At 37.5% G+C, this 15,348-nt stretch overlaps 1 protein-coding gene across 1 annotated transcript in view; it reads left to right on the forward strand.

The window, feature by feature from the left end:
- The window catches only part of MLIP (muscular LMNA interacting protein), a 103,928-nt gene that overhangs the window by 57,831 nt on the left and 30,749 nt on the right, over positions 1–15,348 (forward strand). The window contains exons 5-10 of the mRNA XM_066545878.1: positions 377–448; positions 8,915–8,980; positions 9,064–9,147; positions 9,243–9,302; positions 10,974–11,018; positions 13,453–13,497. Coding sequence (XP_066401975.1) covers positions 377–448; positions 8,915–8,980; positions 9,064–9,147; positions 9,243–9,302; positions 10,974–11,018; positions 13,453–13,497 — 372 coding nt within the window. The remainder of the gene's footprint in view (positions 1–376; positions 449–8,914; positions 8,981–9,063; positions 9,148–9,242; positions 9,303–10,973; positions 11,019–13,452; positions 13,498–15,348) is intronic.

Here is a 15,348-nt window from a genome sequence, read left to right on the forward strand (position 1 = left end):
CTGTACATTTTCATATCAATTCGCAAGAAAACTTGGAAAAAAACTTACAGCCTGCCCTGATACTCATTTAAGGGTAGCAGTCAGCAGAAAGTGGTTAAACTTACTTTGGAAGCTATAAGATAGAGGGAACTTGTTTTGTCCTACTTCATTACTAAGAACAAAACCTGTACATTACCAGACTTTAAAGCCTCAACAAAAACACTAGATTTTTAAAAAGGAATAGTTTTTCTAGGAAATACATAAGCATTGTTTTGTTGCAACATGTCTGCAAGATGATTGTAATTGTCTTTCATTCTGTCGTACCTTTCCCCTCTCTCCCCTCTCTCTCTTCTACCCTGTTTTACTTCTCTTCCTGCTCTCTGGTTTACCCTTTTAGCAGTACAAGATCAAGACAAGCTACAAGGCATTTGCAGCAATCCCTACAAACACATTGCTTATGGAACAGAAGGTTAGTGTTTGCTCAAAGACATGGGCACTGCATTGTACATTTGAGACCATTCAACTTTGTGTACAAAATCAGATATGTCTGTTGGGGAATACTGCAGAATGTGAATTCTGGGAAGTACTCAGGACTGTAATTCCAGCCATTTTATAGGGTCATCCACTTTCACTGAAGATCAAAGTTCCAGTAATCTGAATTTCTGAAAATCTATTTACTATAAAAAAGAAAAAAAATTCCACTGTCCTAAAGGAATTGCCTTTTATCGCAGCATCTCAAAATCTGTTTTGTTTTTGCAAAGTGTCTGAAGCACTGCTGTTCTGGGACCTGACAATCAGTAGATCTTGGTCAGTTAATGATTATTGGACAGCTGTGCTTATACCCATAAATTTAACAACAAAAAATACGATATTTTGACCTGCTGTCTTGTTAAACTGAGAACCATCCTGGCCATTGTTCTGACCTCTGTTAACTTCCATTCTTCCTGAACACTGTGAGAGCTAGTGGGCCATTCTCAGTTTGTAGTTTATGCTAACAATAATTTTCTGTAGGACAGGCAGATAGATTCAAACCCCTGACTTCAGTGCATTGGTTTACCGCCAAAATCACAGTCAACAAAGGCAGGGCTGTATAGTCTTATTCAGACAATTCAACTTGGGAAGTCAATTGAAAATTTAAGCTTTGCATTAAGGGTTCAAAATACCCACAGACATTTATTTTGAAAACATGTTTCCCAAATTAATTTACTCAAAAGAACAGCTAAGTTTAAGAAAAATTTTCTCTGATGACCAATGAGCTAAGCGTCTTGCATGTTTAAAGACATGCTTAATCATGGTGACATTCAGTTTGTAACTCTATCAGAAAAAGCTTTCTGTTCAGGACCTAGTTGAGGAATTTCCCCTCTGATTAATTTCTTTAAGCATTCCTGACTACACATCTAAATATTTATGCACATACACAGCTCAGTTGATTTCACTAGGAGTTTACAAAGCCTGAAGTTATTGGTTAGGGTGAACTCAACTGTGTACAATATTTGAAGATGATAATTTTTTCCTTGAAATGTTACTGATTATGATCTAGTAATGATCAGTTAAGTGCTATAAATCAGATTATTTTTCAGAAAAAAAGAGATATTCTTTTCCAATGTTCTTTTAATCTTGAAGGATTTTCTTAATCTTTTGCATAAAACCTGATCCTTCCCTTACTTAAATCTTGAATGCACTAATGAAGGTTATGTTTGCTTTAGCTTGCAATGTGGTGCAATAGAAACGGCTCTGTAAAGGAAAATAGCTGATGCAGGAGATTCTACACCCCTACAGAATGTATTTTGGGAGGGTTTTGTTTGAGCAGAAAGCCTGTTAGCAGGTTGAAGAATTTGGTGGACTCCTGAAGTACCACTTCATGGTTGACTTCACCTGAAAGGCACTGTTTGTGCACTCTGAGACTGCACCACCCTGCAACCCAAGCCAGGTAGGTGACCCTGAGCAGGACACTCACTCTAAGATCACACTCCTGATGTGAACTAGTGGGTTTATGTCAACTGTCCGATTGCACTTTTTCGTAAGAAAATGAATTTCCTTTTGACGGTCTTGCTGGTGCTGTCTTGGGCATTGACTCACAACCTGCATGTTACTTATCCCCAGTACATGAAACTGATTTGTACAATCTAATGCCAGCACCTCTGGAAAAAGTAACAACTCAAAAGATATCTGTGTTTAGATAGACTTTTAGTTATCCATGGATTTACTGAAAATCGTAGCCTTGGTGTATCCTTCAGTAGTGAGAGCAGTCATGTAGTACTAATAAGAAATCAATTCTTTGTTATTGGATTTCCCTTCAGGAGAGACTCTTGACTAAGTAACTTTGTAAGTGTATGTTTCAGCATTGCCTGAGAACATGCTTTCTCCCATCTGGGGAGTTATGGATGACAGTCTCCTATTGATCTGCAGCAGCAGCTAATTGTAGTGCTCCTAAGCTGGTCCTGTTGTGTCAGCTGATGGGAGTTGAGAGTATGACTCCTATGAGAAAGCATGAAGAAGTCACATGGCACACTCGGGCCCCATTGTACCAAGTCTTAATATCCAAATATTTTTCTCAAAATGTTGGGTAAGGAACTCATGATATGTTCTAGCTCAATGAGAATAGTTATGTTGTTTCCATTTTATGCAAAGCATTTTATACGCAGCATTTAAAAGAGAGAGATTTAGGCAGTAAGATTTTAACTACATAAGTGATATTTTATTAACATCCTAATAATTATTATATGATTAGAAAACCAACATAATTTTAGATACATTTTTTAGCCTAAGGTGCTAAAGAAGTGTTTTGCTATGTGATTAAATTAGAAATGCATGTTACCAGAAGTAGGCTTTTTCCCACTGTGTAAGTAATTATGTTATTTAATTTAAGTGGTCATGAGAAATAAAATTAGTAAGAATTGTGTTGTGGGTGATCCTAGTAACAATTCATCTGCAGTATTAATTGGGTCCTATGACAGAAAACTGCTCCTCATGGGCCATGTAAGGTGCAATGATTTGACTGCCTCTAAATTTTCTGTTGATGTCTAACTTTCTTTCTCAAGTTTCTTTTACGTTTGTGTAGATGCTTTAATTTAAACTGGCATTTTTCAACTTTAATTTAAACTAGCATTTTTCAACTTCTGCTAATGAAACCATTAGGCTGTCATCACCTTAATGTTTTTTCTAGAACATGCTCCTATCCTCCAGTACTCTTACTCAAAGAGAGTTGTTTGAGTATGCGCCCATTAGTTGAGAAGAAAAGGCTGATTGGCTCTATATGTGTATACTTTGAGAAACCCAGAAGTGGCTTAAGCTCATCAAGTCTCCTCACTGGCAAGTTTCCCAGCTGTTTGAGTTTGTATGAACCTGGTGTTTCTCACATAATTTCTGTTCTCTGCTCAGAAAAAGCGCTATCCAGGATATCTCTTGAAGGATTGGGTTGTAACTTCCTTCACAGCCAGAAGAACAAAACTTGTTTTTAGGGGACTCACCCTCAGCATGGGCAGGCTCTGTCAGGGAGCAGCAAGAGGGGGCTGCTCTGCAGAGAGCTGAGCTGGCAGCAAGGACGTCAGGACAACGTCCTTACCAGCACAGGCACAGCTCCTCAGTGCCTGAGCAGGGATGGCAGAAATGCTGATAATGAGTTGGTGATACCCAGGGTCACTCAGCAGTGCCATCACAGCCACACAAATCCAGAGCTTTGAGTCAGGACCACAGGCTGTGATACTGAGCTCTTCAGCCCAGCAGATCATAGGATCCACTGGCCAGAAGAGGAAGCCGAACAAGTTTAAAATAGGCATAAGGCAAAAATTTGACAGAAAGAATTAATTCGCTATTAGAAAAAATTGCTGGAGACTGAAATAGGCTTTTTATCACAAAAATTGAAAAATCAAGACAGGAAAATTTTCTGGTTTCTCATATTCCACATAGTCCTGTGGTTTAAAGACGTCGTAGTAGGTGAACGCTGTCATTCCTTCTGGCCTTATTAACACGGAGACAGTGAGTCACACTTATACAGACAGTCACTCTTGTGTAAGTTCTACAATTATATGGATGTGGACACAGTCTAATTCAAAATTCCCTTCTGAATTGGGTATTATTTAAAAAGTAATATGTCTGTTATTTAGAGGTTGTATTTATCAAGTATCAACTGTAATGTCTTTCAGCCAAAATATAGAGATGAAGAATTTATTTCCAGGCGCTATAGCAAAATTCGTAACTTTAAATACCTCATGTTAAGAAAGAAAAGCAATAATTTGTGCAGTTGTAGAGTGATAAAGGGCCTTGTTTGTCTGTAAGAATAACCAAATGTGCTAATATAGGAACAGCCTCTGAACTCCTTCTTTCTTTCTTTCAAGGGCCTTGAAAATAGTGTCTTAAAACAAGTACAACTTCATCTTTAGGATTATGTAGAATTTTATATGTAACCCAAAAACTGCTGTAGGCTTTGGATTTACAAACCAAAAAATTATTCTCTTAACAGTTCAGTCTTCTTTGGTCTACAGCAAGCTCTATGCAGGTGAATATGGGTTTTCTGTATTTGTCCAGCTACACATCCCCTCTACCTACTGATTGGTGTGAATTTCCCTTGTCTAAGCATCATTTTGGTGGAAAGGAAACATGGGCATACAGACTGGGTGCTGCAAATATTCTGCTCAGACTTCCCTCAACCTGAACTGAGGATGAAGTGTGGCACATGTGTTACAACCCAGGATGATGGAATGTGTCATGAAACAAACCTGCTTCACAGCTGAGGCTTATCCCACACTTCTTCTATCCCACATGTCTTCTGAAACACAATAGGTAGGACTGGCTGTGGATGGAAGGGGTGCAAGTGTAGTCTCATTTGGATTCTGTTTATTAACTGATTACAAGCAGACAGCAATAATTTCAATTCTAAGTAAATGTAGAAAAAGTAAAACAGTCTTTCCATATTTTGTTACACTTCTTGGAAAACTTCAAAGATCTGGTAATTGCATTCCATCACCTGCAAAAACAGACTAAAGACAGTGCAGCATATTCTCTTTGTGGAAGAAAAAAATAGAAAAAGGTATTTTCCTCTGCACGCAGAAGGAAAAAAAAGAGGGTATGTTGGTTGTCTTTTTTTTTTTTTATTTTTAGATTTTTTTTTTAAGTGAAAAGGAAGAAATGCAACTGAGGAAGTATGGCAGCATTCAGCTACATTGAAGACCCAGCTTTAAGTTCTTGCCTTTAGGAAACTCTTAGTTATTGTATTATCAAAAATCCATTGCTACAGGAACTGATCATGGCAAATGCAGATACAGGTTGCTCCTTGAAATCATACAGCAGGAGCGTGGAAGACAATTTTTCTCACTCAGATGATTGACCTAACTGCTGGACAATTGGCTATTATGAGGCATGTCAGAACTTTCTGGACCTGGAAAGCATTTCTGACAACACTTTATTGAGAATATTTTGATAAAAATAGGTTTTCCCAAAGTATTTCTGGTGTGCAATTACTAGGTGAATTTCTTTCACCCAGATTATATGTTCACATCAAAGTGTTTCTCAAGGCTAGAGACAAATACCTCGTGGTAAGAAAGGCAATAATTTGTGCAGTTGTAGGACTAAATAAAAGACCTAGTTTGTCTGTAATAATAATCAAATATGCCAATGTAGGAGCAGCCTTTGAGCTCACTCATTTTTCATGGGCCTTGCAGTTTTCAATATTAATTATTTTATGGGACAGAAAATAGTAGGTATAATTTCAGTAAAATTTTCAGTATAATCCCCCAGAATCTTCAAGAGAGAAGTTAAAGGAAACAATGGTATGTGAAGTTCCATTGTATGGTGGGATTTCTTCACATGTGCTGAGGGCTTGGGAAAAGATAGAGATGGGGAAAATATGCTCAGTCCAGGGTTTTCAGAATACAGTAAGAAGAAAGTTATGTCAGATCTAGGTCACAAAATTAATTTTCTTCTCTTTCTATTGATGCAGTCCATTGGACTTTTCAGTCTTCTAATGAAATACTAGGTATTGTGTTTGGATCATTTACCAGTGTCCTTTCAGCTCTGATACAGTTTTAGCAATCAAAAAGGAAAAAAGAGGAGGGAAGGGTTGTAGTCATCAACGATGTCAATGGCACAAATGCATCACACCCATAAAATTGCCCTTTTCAAGGAAAAAAAATAGTGGTTCAGCAACTGGTTATTTCATTTAAATTGCTTTACATTTTCATTATCTAAATTATGATGTTCTTTTAAATTGTGGTACCACTGTTGTTTCATATATAATCAAAAATTTGAATGTCTAAACAAGAATGTTCCACTTCTAATACTGTTAGACCATCAGCATAGGAAGTGAATCTTGAGTACTGTTGATAGTGCTAATCAGCAGCATGTAGATAGAAATTAATCATAACATTTTTGCATGATGACACCAGTAATTTTGAAAATGTAGTTGTACTTTTTATCTCTTTATTTTTTCTATGTGGAAATGTGAAAGAAGGCATGCTGGGAAAAAAATGAGATGTGTTTTGAAAAGCTAACAACAGATTAAACAGAACCATTTATCTTAGTAGAGGTGGTAAGGATAGTTATAGAGAGTATAGTTTCCTGTTTCTACTCTTTCTTTGGAAAACTCAGCTGTTCAAATAAGAAAAATTGAAAAATAGGAAAAAGAAAAAAGAAAGAAAGAAAGAAAGAAAAAGAAGAATTAAAGATGAAATAGTGAATGAAATTAGATTAATTGGTTTGAAGATAAAAATTTTCTTTTCCCAAAAGTACAGTAAGGGAAAACACTGCAGCTTTTTTTAGCATGGCTCCTGCATGATGGCTGTACCTCAGAGGGACTGTGGAGAGCACAGACCTTGGTGCTGTGCTCACCTGCATTCCTTAGTCAGTGAAGGCTCCAAAATGGAAAGATATTTGGGAACTCAGCTTCTGAAATGAATAGATTCTTAAATTAGCCATCTTGGTTCTGAACAGAGACTTCTGGATGTAGCTGTAATTTCTCTGGAAAGATTCCCCCAAATCTTCAGGGTAGTTGTTTCTTACCCTTGATTTTGTTCACCCACTATTCTGGTGAAGTGAATATGAAACAGCAACTGTATTTTTTTTTCTTAACAATCTCTTTATTATGTTTATTATCTTACTGGTTTATTGGGGGTTTTGAGAAGCTTAGATAATTCCCCATTCCAAATCCATGATTGATTACAAGTTTTTCTTTTCCTAACTCACATTCAAACTCATCATCCCTCTATATCAGGCTGTTTTGTCAATCCTGACCCTAATAGGTACTGAAATTACTCTTCTACTTAATTTTATTGCTTATTGAACCAGGGGCACTGTATTTCAGTGCAGTGCTGAGCTCTCTTTGGCTGAGTCCTCCTCTTCAACAGGACTGTCTGTCTTTTTGAAACTCTAGCTGGATGACAATGATGAGACTTCAGAGATGAGAAAGGCTATTTATCTTTTCGTGCTCTGTCTTGGGATAAGATTACATTAATTTCTGTATATCAAAGTGAATCACTTTTACTTTTCACCTTTTGAACTAAAACTACTCTAAGGCCAACACATTTGTCACTTGTCAAGAGATAGAGAGAAAGGAAGAAATGTTGGAAAGCAATCACTTTTAATTTTAGTAGAAGACATGGTGTTCCATGAATGTGCTTTTGTGCAAGATCATTTGTGGGTGGTATTATAATATTATGAAAAGTAAATTGTCACTAACTTTTCGCTTAGGTGTACACAGATGCATGCTGCCAGTAGCTGGACAAGGAAAGAAATCAAATGTAGTCAGCAAAGTAAAACTCAGAAATAAGTATGCTTCTTTTCTTTTTTATTTTTTAAATACTCTGAAATTTTCATCACAGGTCCACATACATCTCCTGTATTTGGCAGCCCTCATACCCACCTCAGTGGCACCAGCCCATTCACGCAGAATCCCACATGCATGAAAAAGGGCTTTATTGGAATGCTCTTTTTTCTCTTATACTTAAAAAAAATTAACAAGACGAAACCTTACAAAAACATAATGTGTTAAACAAAGAAACTCCACAAACCCTGAGGTTCCCTTCCCTGTAGTCCAGCTTCAGCAGATACATCAGCAGGCTTCCAGAGTAATTTTTGGTCTCAGCACGGTGTCTATTTGAAAATCACTTCAAAGCAAAAACGGGTGATGGCAGGGAGAATGTGCTTCACAGATGCTGGATGAAGATGAAAAGGGAACTGAGCAGTGGATTTTGGCTTTTGAGGGTGTTTTGTGACCCTTATAAAGTGAAGGGATTGGCAAACTGATTTCCACTGTTCTCAGACCTGTTCCAAGTGCCGGTATAGGGAAGTGAGCGGTATAGCCAAACACAAAAAGCTTGTGTTTTGTTTGGACAGATTGCATATGTGCTGATTGTGAGATCACAAATAGAGTATGGAACATATTTTGCTCCATACATTTCTGATTTCAGGCTAAAACCCAAGAATGGCAAACACTGGTTTTTTTGCAAGGTGACACCACCATCCTCTTTTAAACAGGAGACGCTTTTCACAGAAAATATCCACTGAGGGAAAAAAAGAGCCTCCTGTGTGTTTGGGTCCCTGCCTTGTCCACCTGCTCACAGGTGGTGGCTCTCTGTTGACACACAGCAGGCAGCCCCCAACACCTCTGTGGCACACAGTGCACACTCACTATGTCACATTTACTGTGAAGGAGGTGGCATTATTGAAGGAGAAGACAATTGGAACTGGTAGTTTCTGATTTTCCAAAAGAGATGATTCATCCTGCTTGAATACTGTCTTCTCTGTAAACCCATACCCATACCACTATGAATCAGGTTTTGGGAACCTAAACATCACTAGGCCTGTAATTTCTTTCTTTTCCATCTTTCCATGGTGAAAGAGAAAGTGCCACCTTTGGAAACAGAGTATTGGAAAAAGTGTATGTTTGTTTGGTTTTCAAAATTTTCAACTCAGTATCACACCAATACCTCTTGAATTGCAGGCATTAGAAGAGCCAACCAAGCCTGCTAGTGTGACTGAAGGCACCGCTTTGGACACTCATTCAGAGGTAGTGGTGTTATTTATCTTTCAGATCTATATTTGAAATCAAAAAAGCAAAGTTTAACTGAGTGATCCATCCTCCCTTTTCAGATGTGCTCCCCTGCCCAGCTCAGACAACAAACAGAAGAGTTGTGTGCTGTCATTGATCAAGTCCTGCAGGACCCCTTGACTATGGTAACCCATCATCATGTGGAATGGACTTATTATCTTCTTTCCCTTTTGTCTTTTGGCATTAACATGTCTATTCTCTGTTGAAAATAATCTTCCAGCGCCGGTGTGAGTCTTCTCCAAGTTTTCTGCAGATGAGCACAGAGTCAGATGTTGGCAAGGTAGGTGAATAAGCCCATGTCCACAGCAAGGGCTCTTTTCAAGTAATTATAAAGGCAGGCAAAATCGGTAGGCAGTAGGGACTGCTGTGACAATAAAACTAATGGCAACTCAGAGCTGCAGCTGAGAAATGCAAAATCAAAAGTGTTTGGTGGCAAAAAAAGTATGGAAAGACAGAACTGTAGCCCTGGAGTCAGTGCAGTCTTTGCTGCAGGACGCTTTCCTGAAGTCACAAGGAGATATATTATGAAGGAGTGTTTTAAGGCTTCAGAGGCTAAAAATCTCTCATACCTTGCCTGCCATATGGCAGGGTCTCTGGCCTTCTCCCAGACTTCATCCCATCCATGTGTGCTTACTACAAAGCAACCAATGTTTCTAGCTTTGGTGGCTGGAAGCATCTTTCAGAACGTAGGGTTTTTTTCAAGTTCATGATTTATTTTAAAATAATGGGAGTATTAAATTAATAGTTGGACATGTTCTGAAGTTCGATTTCATTTTAAGTCTCACCACTCCTAGAAGGAGGATGTCTGCAATATCCCTTCGTCCTGGATGACTAAGAAATAGGTAGTGAGAGGGAGGGTTAATTTTCTCCTTCTGAACTTCTGGTTTCATTAAGTTATACTGATGTGCCTTTTGGGTTCAGAAGGATGGCTAACCAAGGGAAGAAGGTCCTGTATTCAGTTTGCTCCAGCTAAATTAAAGTTACCTATCACAGCTATAGGAAAGTGAAAATGGCAGAAATACAACTAAAAATGGCAGGAAAGGCATTTCTGGCAGATGAACACACAAAAAAGTTAATCCATTCAAAATATCCTGCTGAATGTCCAGTCCACCATGCAAGAATAGGGCACAGGTCCAGTATTTCTCAGCGGCTATATTGAATATAAACTTCAAAGTTAATTTCTGTTTTTGAAAGTACTTCTGTCAATCGGCGTGCAGGGGTGAATTGGACTCCAGGAGGCTGAAAGACAGAAATGTGACAGCAGGAGAAGGATGGGCAGATAGTGTAATTGAGTGTGTTTTCCAATGCCTGAAGAATCTGGAGTGGTTAAAATCCTGCTACCAAGTTGAGTTAGAGTATCCAAAAAACACTTCCTTGGGCAATTGAGAATGGCAGGCATCTTTTAGCAGTCATGAATGTCAAATAAATGCAGCATAGGGACCAAGCTAAAAGTGTTGAAGATCTCAGAATGAGGTCAAAAAGTGCTTAACAGAGGGTGAAAGAAGGTCATAGACATGGAAGAATAAAAAGAGCTGATATGCCTTAGAATTGTTATGGGTTAGTCAAATTAAAGCAAATTCTTGCAAATGAAAGCATGGAGGTGTAATATTTTGTATTCTGTGAGCAAATGTCACTTCAATTTCATGGGGCAATGATACTTATGGCTATCTAATAATAAGCATTTTGTTATGAGAGTTCTCATTAAATGCCAACCTCAATAGAACAGGATCAATGTTTTTGAGCAGTAAAATTTCGTAGTATTTTCTATAATAAACATACAAGCAAAGCTTAAATATGCCTTAGTCTCATGTATGGTGTGAATATTTCTGGAAAACGTAAGTTTTCCTGAATTTGAGCAATTAATAAAATCTCAGAATGTTGAAAATCTCTTGGAGTTACTGTTCAGAGTAACTCAATATATTGATTATATATCTGTTTGTTTTTTTACAAGATGTCAACAACACTGCAGAGAGCAGCTGGGCGTGAAACCAGATATGTAAGTACTTTTACCATTGCTCTCTATTTTGCATGCAAAAATGCTTACTTTATCTGCTCCCAAACAATCCTGGGTGAGTCTGAACGCGCATCTGCTTGTGATATCAGATGTTGACTAGAATAGACAAGCAAATATATTACAGTGCTGGCATTTGAGACTTGAAGTGTCTTCTCACGGTAATAAACCCATCCCAGCTGGAGTCTCTCTTCACTGCTGTGTCTGTTGATAATTTTACCTGTGTAAATATGATGTTAAAATTAACCTCTTCACACACTTTGTTGTTGTTTCCTTCAAGCCTGGGGCAAGAGTTTAGCTGTTTGGTAAATGAGTGTTGTTTGTTATGGGTGCTGAAGGGTGCATTTCTCTGGACCCAGCCTGCACTGTAGGGGACTTGCTTTGGTAGAAGTCCTGTAGTTCTTGCTTATCCTTCAGAATCTGGGATTGATCCAAACTTTTCTTTCCAAGATACAGAGCTGGCTGAAAACCCAGATGAATTGAAGCTGTTTTGCCACATACCAACATATGTTGAAAATATCTGTATTGAGTCATTTATTCAATTACTGAAACATTAAACCCAATTAATATATTAATTCTCTCTAGCATACACACTTACTGCAGGTTCCACATTTTACTTGCAACTCATTTAGTCATGTGGTGAGAAATCTCAGCTTCCTATTCATCATTCAGCATTTCTATTGAATCTCAAATCAAAGCAGTACTGGCAAAGCAACAGAGCTCTCCCAGTTTTATGCCAGCACAGTGCTTGACTGATCAATTCAATTTTGCTTCCTGAATGTGGCACTATGCATATTTTATTGCATACTGTGATTTTTGCTTGACAGATTGTGCTGGCTCATACTAATTAGGAAGAATATCAGAGGAGAGCTTTTTAATGAAATAAAAGAGTGTACTTCAGAGGTAGTCTGTGAGAACAGAGTGTATTTAATAACACTCCAGTGCAAATCTCCAGCTCCCAAAACTGAAATATGGACATATACCATAATTTCAGGCATCCAGCTTAGGGAAGCCTAGGGATGGCATAGAAAATCACCCTTACAAACACCTTTTCTTCTGTTTCCACCAGAACTTTCTAGATGAATGAAACAAAACAATATTTAAAATGCATTTGGGAATAACACAGAGGTTTATTGGAAGGCCAATCTTTCCTATAAATTGTACAGGTGTGTTGAACTTTTTGTGTGTCAGGAGACAGACTGGGGTCCCCAGGCTGGGCTGTGGTGCCTGAACTTGATGGGTCCAGGTTCTCCTGTGCTCTGCCATTGCTGTACTCTGCAGGTGTCTTTAATAGCATAGGTGCATCACAGTTCTTTCCTCCTCTCTCACTCTGCTTCCTTAGTAGGATGTAAAAAGGCTATTTCTGCCCCAGTTAATAATCCAGGCAGTGGTTTGTCCTCTGGCCATTAGAGAAAGGACACACAGAAATGGTTTTCCATAGAGTGATCTTCTTTTTGTATTTACAATATCTAATACTGAGATGCTTGTCAAAATGTTGCTTTGAAGGCATTTTTTATTAAAAGAGGAGCTTAAATTTGTTTATGAGTAATGCTTAAGTGTTATTTATAACCACCACATGTAAAGGTATATGTATGTATACATGGTAATATTGCTAATTACTTCAATAGGTAATAAAAAGTACAAAACTATGTTGAAATAGCCCGCCATTTAACAATTACAATGTCATAGATTTGCCATGGCCTCAGCTACCTTTTATATTCTCATGAACTTCAGAACCTTTTAAGGATGTAAATTGTACAAACAGCGAGTGTCTAAGAAGTATGAAAACTAAATTCAGTTTATACCAGCTGACAACTAAGTACCACAGTTGTAATTTAATGACATTTAAAACTGTATGGTGTTTGATATGATTCTATTCACCATTTAATAATAATGCATCTCTGTTGGCTTTAGGGATGATACTGCCAATTTTTAATAATAATAATACAATGATTCTCTAGATAGGAATTTCTCATTATTAACTGGAAAAATGAATGTCCATGTTACTGACATGTATGCTTATGTAGGATTGTTCTGGTTCTCCTACTATAAAGTGAGAAAAGGTTGAGAAGGTACTCAACCCAGTACTATTCATAATATTAAAAAGATTGATGCTGCAAATTAACAGACAATGGCAGGCTCAGAAAAATAAGATATAAATTTCAAGATTAGATCAAGACGAAAACCAGAAATTTTGTTGCACTTGGAAAAAAGAATTCCTAAAATCTTAACAGGCATTTGACTATATCTAGAAATAAACTGGAAATGAGAATGTTTTATATTCTTTCATACCACTGTGTCAGTGGGAAAACCTTCTCCAGCTAAGTTAAGCCTAGTGCTGTTCCTGAATTTTTTTCTGTCATCATTATAATCACAAATACATTGCATGTAATACTGTATATATTCATCTTTTTTGCAGGCCAACCTTTACAAATCGGTGCCTATAGTAACTGAGAGTCAGCTGGTATGTAGAGCACAGCTGTGATACACTGTTTTCAAAATTTGCACGAGCACAAAATTTTATTAATTATTTACTTCCTTAGTCCTTTGAAAAAAAATCCAGTCAATTTCTTTTTACAAAGCTGCATGGCTTCTACAGAGCTGTATTGGGGTTTTTTTCTGTGCTGAATTACAATTTTTTCTGTGCTGAATTACACACCCGTTTCAAGTAGCTGTAAATCCTGACACTACTTGTAAACCCATGGGCCAAATGCCAAACTACAGAGTCATGCTGGATCTTGAGGTGCATGACAGCAGTAGAATCAGCTGCTGCTTCTTGGACTCTTTTAATATTCCACTTATATAGTTTTGTTTAAATGTGAAATTATTCTACCATCTATTTTCTTCTTACAATCTATTTTATATCAAAGATGCTTTAATGAGTGAAAAGCAAGGGTAAGATCAAGTAAGAAAGGGAAATTATGTATCAGATGTTCATTTAAGCTCTGATCACAAATTTATCTTGTTGGAGACAAAATTTCTGAAGAAGAGTCAGAAGAGAAATCATGGAGCCTGCCCAAGTGACGGTGATCATTAATAGCTGCTTAGGGGAAAAAAGATGTGGATCAGAAATTTTTCCCTTGTATTTTAAATAATGGAATCTTAGGGACTTCCTGAATCAATTTCTTCTCCTAGCAATCTTTGACTAATCTGCTTTCATGATTTTTCCAGTTACTTTTTGAATTTTGTTGTATTTTGATCTTTATAACATTCTCTAGCAGTAGACTTTACTTTTAAATTATCCATGGTGCAATATAGTACTTTAGTCCTTTGTTTTAAGCCTATGACTTGACCTCAGTTCTTGTACTGAAATAGCAAATAATTTTTCTTTGCTTTCTAAATAACGCAAGTTTTTTCTAGGTATTGCAATAATATCTAGACCTAGCACTACCAGTCATGTCTATTTCATGTAGAAAATTAAAAATTGCTTGGTCACTCTTTGAAAAGTATGGATACTATCTCATATCACTGATGATCCTTCTTGCCCTTCTCTGTATCTTTTTCAGATATTTGTTTTTGAGACTGGGAGACTAAAACCATAAGCTGCTCTAGTATAGCTCTGAATACAGAACTTTCTATTTACATGAGGATGTGATAAGGTCCTTTATTGCTATTTCTATTCCTTTCTTAATAATTTATATTACTTTATTTAGTTCTTCCTACTTGTATTGAGCAGCAAGCCAATGTTTGCACAGAACTATACACAAAAAAGTCAAGACATATTTCCTGAGTAGTGAGAGCTGGTTTCTCAGCTAATTAGCTCATTGGTGCATGAGCATGAGCAAATTTGGGATGTAGTTTAGTTTTCTGCTGTGAAATGTGTCAATGCTGAATTCAGTTATGTTTCACCTGCCTTTTATTATTCATTTACTCAGTATTTTAGGATCTCTCTGTAAGTCTTTGCAACAATATTTTTAGTCTCCTAATTAGTATTACCACCAAACTTTGTCACCTTACCAGACAATCTTTTCTGTCTTATCTGCATCCATAATTCAAGCCCAGATTCCCAAGCAGATTTCTCCGGAACTCTGTGACTTGTTCCAACGCTGGTGCTGTGGACAGGGACACCTTTGACTAGACCACATTGCTCAGAGCTCCATGCAACCTGACGAGGGCTGGGGCATCCACAGCTTCTCTGGGCAACCTGTTCCACTGCCTCACCAGTCTCACAGCAAATAATTTCTTCCTAATACCTAATCTAAACCTGCCTTTTTCTGTTTCAAGCAATCTCCCTTGTTCTGTCACTGATGGAATGGGGTTGCAACTGGGACCTGACGCACCAGTTTCGGCAAGATCCCAGGGGCAACCAGGGTGA

This window comes from Molothrus aeneus, chromosome 3 (assembly GCF_037042795.1).
Source record: "Molothrus aeneus isolate 106 chromosome 3, BPBGC_Maene_1.0, whole genome shotgun sequence".
NCBI lineage: Eukaryota > Metazoa > Chordata > Aves > Passeriformes > Icteridae > Molothrus > Molothrus aeneus.